Source organism: Montipora foliosa, chromosome 6 (genome assembly GCF_036669935.1).
Source record: "Montipora foliosa isolate CH-2021 chromosome 6, ASM3666993v2, whole genome shotgun sequence".
Taxonomy (NCBI): domain Eukaryota; kingdom Metazoa; phylum Cnidaria; class Anthozoa; order Scleractinia; family Acroporidae; genus Montipora; species Montipora foliosa.
In genome coordinates this window covers 16,351,954-16,361,953 of record NC_090874.1, presented here as the reverse complement: position 1 = coordinate 16,361,953, position 10,000 = coordinate 16,351,954, and the positions used below count along the sequence as shown (strand labels likewise).

The 10,000-nt window shown below is 40.5% G+C and overlaps 1 protein-coding gene across 1 annotated transcript in view; it reads right to left on the bottom strand.

The window, feature by feature from the left end:
- Positions 1-5,899: 5,899 nt before the first annotated feature.
- Positions 5,900-10,000, bottom strand: part of LOC138006848 (phospholipase DDHD2-like) — a 53,431-nt gene continuing 49,330 nt past the window's right edge. Inside the window, exons 16-17 of the mRNA XM_068853445.1 lie at positions 7,129-7,270; positions 5,900-6,309 (exon numbers count right to left, since the gene is read on the bottom strand). Coding sequence (XP_068709546.1) covers positions 6,258-6,309; positions 7,129-7,270 — 194 coding nt within the window. The 3' untranslated portion in view covers positions 5,900-6,257. The remainder of the gene's footprint in view (positions 6,310-7,128; positions 7,271-10,000) is intronic.

Sequence of the window (10,000 nt, the reverse complement as noted above, 5' to 3'; positions counted from 1 at the left end):
GTGACCTACGCGCTTCTGATCATCTGCATTGTTTAGAACTGAGTTTTTTAGCGCCATGGCAACGTGACGTCACACTTTAGGACTCTATGCGGCAATGGACTGTTTACATGACACCGGGGAGACTTTCTTCCAGGGGCGAGTTCACTCCGGTTCCTTGTGGCTCTGCATTCGTTTCACATGATACTACCAGAAAATGTCATACGGGTGCCAGTTAACCCCGGTTTCTGTACAGGAGGGAGAATTTCATTCCGGTACGAAATCCCGCGACAGTGTCATGTAAACACAGAACAACCTCTCGTTTTTGTATGACTTGACCTCTCGGTTGGCTGAAACGGGTAACGCATGCGTAATCAACGTCAAGCGCGCCTTCATTTCAACACGATATGAAATCAAGTAGTCATCCCGGTATGGAACTCGCGTCGGGATGAGTTCTCTCACGTAAACAACCCCAGTAAAAACTTTGATTTGGATTTGCGCATTGAATTTGTCATTCGTTGTTCCGGCATGCCAAATTATTTCAAAATTTTTTATGGGAAAACTGAAAAAATATAGACTTATACAATACAATACATACTTAATTGACCACTCCCCATAGGGGCTTTTCAGGGCCAATGAAACAATCAACACAACAACAACAACAACTGTTAAGAATCCCAACTATTTACAAGTGGGAAGTTGGACCAGGGACTACCAGGAACAAATTCATTGAGTGGTCAGAGCAGGTCTTGAACCCCGGATCTCCGGATCTCAAGGCAAGCACCCTAACCACTGGGCCACACTGCCTCCTATATTTCAAGAGTCCTTTGGAAAGCTTATATAGTTACAACTGAAGCTATAAATCTCTCTTGTTCCAAAAGACAGGCAGAGATAAGGGCGAAAATTGCGCCTTATTTGTAGTCATAACGAATCTATTTTACCAAGACGCCCAGATATCCTGTCATTTTGGGGTTGGTGGTTTGGACAGCAATAAACGTGGATAAACACCGCGATCCAGATTTGAAAGCCTTGAACCAAACCGTGACCCTCTTTTGGTCCATTGTAGCAAAGCTCGGAAGCAAAGTGCTTTGGGAGGGCTATTGCAGATGGCATCTGTTTCCGGCATTGTTAAAAGTGCCTATGAAACAAAAAAAAAACTAAGGCTTTTTTGAAAGATCTTTTGAAGAAAGGGAACATGGTGTTTTCATTTTTACAATATCTCTTATCATTGGGTTTTGTGTTAAAACTGATGACATCATCAGTGGTTCCAAGGGGAAAACAAAATCACAAAATCTAAAATATCTGTGGAAATATTACCGCAGTTCTCTTCAAACTTGGCACTAATTGACATCTATTCACCGAAGTCTAGCGTGGATATTTACCAAGCCGCGAAGCGGCGAGGTAAATATCCAAAGCTAGCCACCGACACTGAGGTGAATAGTTGTTTTAGTATATACTAAAACAGTGAGATAAGATACAGCAGAAAAAAATAATTTGGCTGTTTTCTTCACTTGTCACGGATGCAAATCGGGACGCCATTTTTTCCCGAGTTGCTCTGAGGTAAATAGCACAGGATATTCGGAGTTTGACGAGCCAATCAGCGCCCGCGTTCAACGCTATCCACTGTTTTTAATATATGCTAATAATGTTAATCAGTCAGCACATAAGGTCAAGGTTGTGCGGAACTGGTTTTTCCGCTTTTTGTCTTAACCAAACATCATTCACACTCAATGAGTTCATTAGGAGACCTACAACAACATGGGCTCTATGCGTGTCTTGAGCAGGACTGTCTGTCTGTTTGATTTGAGAGGAAATAGCCCTATTCACGGTTAGTTTTTCTCATTTGCATTACAATATAATCTAGCATGTATGAGAGCCAATTTCGGGCTATTTTGTAGTTTTAACCCGAAATTGCCTCGCATCCACGTTAGATTATATTGTAATGCAAATAAGAAAAACTAACCGTGAAAAGGGCTATTGAGAAACTTCATTTACAACCAAAAGGGACTGGAGCCAAAAGTGTTGCCATGGTTACATCATACTCTGCGCCACCTTGCACCTTACTTAAGGGTTATTACTCATGCCAAGTTTGAATCATATCGATGGTACACTTTTGAGAGACATTCTTGATTTTGTGATCTATCTTCCAGTGGAACTACTGATGACGTCATCAACTTGCTAATTTGCATAACACGAAAACTCAAATATCTCTAAAACAAAAAAAGATACTTCAAAACTGTAAAGGCCATTATTCGTTATTTTGAGAACTCTTTCAAATAGGGATAAATTATTTTTTACTTCATAGGCACTTTAACTCTTGAAAAGCCCGTCACGTTAACAGGTTATGCAATAGACCTCTTTCTTTTGTGTTATTGGTGAAAAGCCTTTCTAGCCTCCCTACAACGACCAGTTTGTTCCAAAATGAGGAGAGTAGTTTCCAATTCACATAAACACAACAGAACGACACTGAAGGCGACATATATATTAATCATGATGCTCTGCTTGTGGCGTTTTGTTTAGAGCTTTGTAATTTTGGTGAAAAAGACTGATTAGATCAATTATACAAAGTACACCTTATTTATAAATTGGGCGCGAAGATAACCAGTCAAGAGTTTTGATTTATTTATTAGCACCTTAATCGCAAACAAAGTAAAATAAAATATTTAGGCACAGTCACGGCCGATTCTTGGGACAGCGTTCGCTTTTTAAGTTTCCAGGTTTTATCACCAGTCCGGCAATTCGCTATGGGTTAAGCTTTTGGCAACCTATTTAGAAATCAATTTTAAAACATTAGATTATCAGAGACTTTAACTGTATTATAATTAAATGAGATTACAATATTGACGTATCTTTTATTTGTTTCGTAAATCTTTTAAGGTTAATATAATATTAGAAGAAAACACCTGTTTAAAAATTATTAGAATGCCAGTTGTATTAGAAAGCCTCGGGTCATCTCTCGTTATCGATGTCGGAAAAAGAATAATTTACTGGCCGCCCTTTACAGAAGGTGTTTTAAGAAAACTTCAATAAAATATTTAAATGGTGCAAAAGGAATTGTTTTCAGACATTTGCCTTGTCTCGTTTTGTGTGCCGGGGGATTTCGTCACCGAAATGGACAAGGGAATTACCTTTTTCTATCTCATTGTCTTAATTTGCTGTCTTCCTTATGTTTAGGTGTATGCTTGTCGGAAGGACACGACTCAGCAAATTCGCTATCTGATTGGCTAATTATGGTCACTTGTTCTATCAATTGTTTATTGATTCTTGATTGTGCGCGCTGTGTGAAGCTGTAACGTTTGTAATTGTTTTCAGTGACATTTTGGTTACAAGTTCACCCACTACGCTCAAAGTTTGACTGTTAAGCTTGGCTCAACGATCAGATATTTCCGACCAACAACGTGTAAATGTTTAACCGCTACTGTGCATTTATATGGTTTTCCATGTTTGACCTAGATCACACATTTCGATCAAAAACTCAGAAAATCACATTGTGCAAAAAAGCTATTCATGACGGTTTGTTTTTCAAATTTCAAAATATTTTTTACGTTGACTCCTCGCAGTTACGCTTCTAAGACGGATCACCCCGGACTGAAGACCTATGCTTCTCCCAGCCATGGACTAAACGACTAGTTTGTAAAACTTCACGGTTCACTGAAAAAGGAAAATGCCAAAACGGGAAAACATGTCCTAGTTTCTCTTAGCTGAAGAGATCATCTCGGCATCCAGGTGATCTGGTGATGTAATTTGGAGGACTGGGAAGAAAAATTTTAACGCCGTATCCCACAACAGCGCGCGGCCTTAGGTGTTGTTTCCAAATTCCCTGTGGTATTTCTATCACCAAAACTCAACGGATCATTCCGTGCAAACCACATTTCCTGTTACTGAATGAACATTCAAGTTGACCCGACGAGATCTAACCTCGCCTCTGCCATGTTGAATTCGAAAACGAGGCCGCGCGCGGTTGTGGGATACGGCGTTAAAATTTTTCTCCCCAGTCCTCCGAGTTACATCACCAGATCACCTGGATAGGAAAAGTTTTGAGCTGAGGGGAATGGGCCTTAATCACACGGCGGCCATGTTGAGTCCCGAGGGATTGAAAACTTTTGTTTTTGCGCACCGAAACTCGTTCCCAAACATTTCAACTCGAGGCTCAGGGTACGAAATCTATTGCCAATATGATCGCCGCGCGAATAAGGCCCATTGTAACCGTCTACAAGTCGTCCTAGAGGTAGTACACCAAAAGCGAGCCTCAGGTGCTTGATCAAGTGCGAAAAGCCCTGTCCAAACTATCGAACAAAGTTTTTCAACTTATGACCGTTTGGCCTCTATTGTCGCCTAACCAACATTCTTCGCTTCAGAGTTTGCTTTTGTCAAAAATTTTGCACAGCAACAAAAATTACGATCCTCTTTCAAGCCCAGACTTCCCTCAACATTTGCAACAAAGATGGCGGACAATGCACTCGAAAGAAGAGAAACTTGTTCTCGCACGCTATCTTCTGTAAAACGCGCCTATATTCTGCTAAGACGTCGGTCCAGTGGTCTGGAGAGCATCCTTTTCGGCTCGTTCTTTCTCGTTTTTTCTCGTCTGAAACAATCATTTGAGTCTTCGAACAGTTCTAGGGTGTTAACACCCTGCTAACTTTTAATCTTTTGCGCTATTTTTTACCTGTAGCTTTCCTACATCTCAACTTTTTCGATGGTTTGGCTAAGGATTGGCTGGTCTACTGTTCTCGTATATAGTTGAATGTTGCTGAAACGTTTCCATTGCGATCTTTTTAAATCTGCCCTTATACATTTAAAGAGTAAAATAATTGTTAAAGTTTCATGTTTTTTTAATTTCTTCTTTGGTTTTCAAGCCGCGTCTTTAGTATGATTAATATGCAAACTCTTCTAACTTCACTTGCTAGGGATCATACGTAAGAATACCGGCCCTTGGTCGTTTTTGGATTTTATGTAACGAACGTGGTTTACATGTGCTCGATCCGTAAGGCGTCGTTACATTTTGGAAGTTTTGATGTCACCCATTTCGTTTTCATGTCGCAACGCCATTGCGAGACCACGAAAACATTGCCTAATGTAACATAACAGCACCTTGCAACGGCCAAAAACGTTGCGAGACAAGTTGCAGAAACCGTTTCGGATTCTACTTTCCGCAAAGGCTTCACAGAACGTTGCAACGAATTTTTCAAGCATTGCGAGGTGTACCATTTGTCAGGCAACTTGTGTCGCACCGATTTGCAGCACCTGCCAAGGACAAAACTGTAAGACCCATCAAGCAACTTCTTTCGCAATGTGAAAACTTTTGTCGAGACAACAGTATAACGAATATGGCAGCACCTGTGTGTCACGATCTTGGGCCAAGAAGAGAGCTTCTACGATCGCGTTAAATTCGAATAAATTCGAATGCACGTCTCTCCGGTCATTATTCCAGTTAATTGAGAGCAAAGATGAACTAAGTGAGAAAAATAAAAATTTGTTGTTTCCGCAGTATTTAAAATTTGGCCATTTTATGTTACAGATTTGCAAAGAATGGGAAAGAAAAAACTTCAAAACGCTCGTGTGGAGCCCTTTTTGTTCAGTCAATGCTAATTAGGTTGCGTTCCCGACGACGACGTAGATCGCCGTTTCTCGAAAGTCTCGTATCCTCTCGGGCGGATTCCGGGTGACTTTTTAAAGGGAAAACGTTTCATGTCGCGGAACTTTGTAATTGCTTCGTTTTCTCTGGTCTTGAAAATATGTTTCATCTTAGTTATTACTTTCCCGGCCCGAAACGTTCTTCAGGATTTTGAGAAAAAGCCCTCCGGACCTTGAGATCTACGAAAACGTAGAACAAGAAGATATCCCAAGAGAAATCTAAAACAATGCCCATGCAAATTTTGTGGGGGTAAACAAGGTGTATTATGGGATTTGAGAAAGCAGATAATGGCATTTTTTTAGGTTGTTTTTATCTCAGAAAAACATCATGTTTCACTTGAGCAAATAAAGAGAAATCTGTCATATACACTTGAAGTTTGAAACTCATGCAGAACCATTGTTTTCAGTGCTAATTTAGTAACATCGTTTGAGTGACGTTTTCGTTTATGTCGCCGTCGCAGATCTAAACGTTTTCTAAAATTCCCCAGCAAGGCCCTCGCGGTGAATTTATGAGGATTCAGTTATGTCCGCAACATTTACATCACGGAAAAAATTAAGCAAAGGCCTGAAATGATTGTATCGGATGATGAAACTCCTGGACGCTGCTCTTGACTTGCAGTGTTAATTTTCTTTTGCATAATATAAAATTATCCTTTGTAGATTTGCTTTAGAATGAAAAGAGCGGTGTCTTCCGAGACCCTGCAATAAAAAAAAGTTTCGAATTATTTTTCGACAAGACAACATTTACTACGAGAATGAAGCAACTGACACAAGCAGAACATAACGGAACGAGATTATTGAAATTTTTGTTCTTGTTTTCATTTGGCTGTTTTGGATGACAGCATCATGATTGAGGTCTTGTTCCACTGGGGTAAATCACTTCACCCGCAACCCTTTTGTCTAAAGGTTAAAAGGCCCAATATCTCCCACAAATAGAACTATCTTTCAGTTTGACATGTTAAAAAAGTGCGCAAGATCGACAGCGGTCACTTCTTCTACTTTTCAACCTTTTCAACTTAGTTTGATACAGTTTACCAACCTAATAATATACATGAAAAAAATTACTCGATTCTGATTGGCTGAGAGCAGTGCAGTTTAAGTGTAACACAGAGCAAAAACTGTAATACCAGTGCAAATTACACATCGAAATTCTGGATTATGATTGGCTAATAAACGATAGGGTCTGGTCGGAACCAATCAAATCTTTTGTTTTCAAAACAAGCGCGCGCCTTGGATGGCCCAATTTTTCCCTTATTGCGTGATACGCGTGCGTTTCTTCTGCTTAACCGTCTCGAATATATTCGTGTAATCACACGATTTTTCTTGTGAAATTTGGAATAAATGAGCACTTGTAAATTTTTTCCAAGACTACAAATTACTACTCGTGCTTATTTATTCCAAATTGCACTCGAAATCGTGTGATTACATATACAAATAAAATCAAAACCGTTTTTCTAATGGAACATGAAATAGCCCAACCAACCAACCGATCCCAATAGGATACGCACAAAGACTTACCAATAGGTCACATGACTGCCGAGTGCGAAAAGGTACTCATTTAAGCTTTCGATTGGTTTCTCTTGAAGTACATAATCAATCCGCTGACCTCCGTTGAGTCTGCCAACTTTGCATGGCTCAGGAGGGGGGTCTAGGTAAGACTCTGGTCAAAAAGTGAAGAGTACAAGTTAGTTTCGGTGGTATATAGGTTTGCAAAGGCGCCCTAGATGACGAGGAAGCGGCAAATTTAAAGTCTTGATAGTTCTAACCCAAAGGTAAGATAGATAAGTAATAAAAGGTTACGTCGCACATGAGCCGATTGACACATAACCAATTCAGTTAAGCATAAACCAAGTAAAAGTGCTGCCATCCCTGGGACGCATTTCCAGTGTAGGCTTACCCCCAGCTATACGTCGCAGGTTTTCAATTGAGTGTCGAAAGTAATGAGCTAATTGCTTTGGTTTTGCATTACTTCACTCATTGATTGTTTCAAAGTTCTCGCGCCACTTTAGTTTTCAACCAATCAGAAGTGAAACCAAAACTAATCGTGGCTCGTGCGTGCACATTTTCCCGCGCTTTGTGTCGGCTACGTGTAATTACTTCGAGCTTTGATTGGTTTACTGGATTGTCTCCGTCCTTTTTGATTGGCCAAAGTAAATACTTTGGTTTTGCTTTTACGACACTCATTTGAAAACCACTCTATCTGAAGTTTCCTGTCACTTGCATTTTTAACAGTCGACTGTAGATGGAGTTAAAAGCAAGAGATAACGTGTTTCTAACATGTATCATAGCGAGATTAAGTAACAAGAACTTTGGCGAACAGCAAGTCAAAAATAAGAATAGACCATTTTACAGTTGTTTGCTCAGCGACCTAGCCTATGAATGGCTGCGAGGCTGCCGGTGACCTTGTATTGATAAAGCTCCCACTGCTTTTATCATGTAAATTGTGTTGTTGCAGGAGCCCATGAGTAGGAGCTTGCCTCCCTCATACAAGCCCTATGAGTCAACCTTTGCCCGTTTTTTTCTATTTTTAGAACCAACCCTTCAGCAGGAGACTCACATTTACATCAATTCGCACAATTTGTGTACATTGTTTTTGTTATTTTTGTCTTCGTTAGACAATGACTTTATTCTGATTGGCCATTTTAAAGAGTGCGTGCATTGCCGAACAACTCGTGGTGTTCTAAAAATAGAAAGATACGGGCAAAGGTTGACTCAAGGATAAAGTGCATATGGAGGCTCCTACTCATGGGCTCCTGGTTGTTGTAATTCTAATTAGTCCATATTAACATTACAAAAGTACGGAGGTTTGTATCAAAACAGGGTCACCGGCAACCTCGCTTCCATTCTTAGGCCAGGTAACTTAGCTACAACTGTAAAATGGTCTATTGGAAGTCGATCATTTTTCGCCCAGGAGGTGGGGCAGGGGGGCGGTGGGAAGGCTTCGCATATGAAGGGGTGGGGATGCCCGTCGGAAATTTAAAATTAAACCCCTAAAAGAGACCAATATGGGCTTCGCCCGGACTTTGTTCTACTTCAGCGTTCTGATGTCAAAACGTCAAAAGAAAGGAGTGAAAATGAATAATGACAACTTAATACATTTATACAGCGCTATAACTATCAGAAAGAATGTAAAGCGCTTTAGACTGAAAATTCTACAAATAATGCACTACCAATGTATGTTAACACGTGCAATAAGAACAGGGAAAAGAACTGTAAATGCGTATGCGATTAAAATGGCTAAGAAAAACCCTTCTCAAAAAGATGAGCCTGATGTTGCGAATAGCAAAAACTATAAGCATAAACATTTCTTAGTAAGCTTGGGAAAGCATTCCATACTCAAGGCCCAGGATGAACAAAGGGATCTCAGTTTTACAGGTGGAATACTACGAAAACCACCCTTCTGTGGAATGGGCCCGAATTATTGAGTGACCGCCCCGCCCACCTCAGTTAAAACACTATGGAGCCTACGCACGCGCGTTTTTGAGACGCGGACGGCAATCAGAAGAGAACATTTCGCGTGCCAGGACGGTGGTGTCTCCCAGATTTTTATACCAACCATCTCTAATGGAGAGAAGACACTTAGCGATGCAAATGCTCACTTCCGGTTGAAGTCCGCGTCTCAAAAACGCGCGTGCTTAAGCTCCCTATTTTGATAGCAGTAGCCAGCTTTCGCCATCAAGGTGTACCGGAACAACCAAAACAATGGAAAGACACGTTTTCAAAATCATGAGTCCCGGGGGGAAATGGATAAAATTTTTCTTGTCCAGCAAAGAGGTTGCAAGTGCAGACTCGATGTTACTTCTAGTTCAAGAAAGGCTCCCTGGCCTGCAAAGTAGCGTCGAACACAACACCTCTCATGCACGAATTTGAACTATTTACAAGCGAAAGTGGGCGGCGCAGTGACTCAGTATCGGTGGTTCGTACAAGCAAGGAAGTCGCTATCGCCAGGTAAGCTTTGTAACAGGCCTATAAGTAATTATTTCATTTACAAGTACATTCGGAAGCCAAATCATATCGTTATACGCTGTAAATACCATCTGTGCAATCTTACATTCTACCTTATACTTCACCGGCAGCCAATGAGGTTCAAAAAGTAAGGGTGTGATGCGAAAAATCTTAAGAATAAGTCACGTCACCCTACTGCTGCATTAAGAACTTAGTACATGTTGGCACTGCAGAAGCCAAAACAAATGAGAATCACAATAGTCTAAATGCGACGTAACAAAATCGCGAAATGTTTTCATTAAAAAAAAAGAATCCTTTGAGATATATTTCTGCGTTTGCCTGATGTTGCAAAGTCACCTGAATGCTCTACTATTACACACTTTTCCAGCACTGGTGCTCATGGATAAACTGATTACAAAACGATGTTCCTTGGTTCTATCATGTG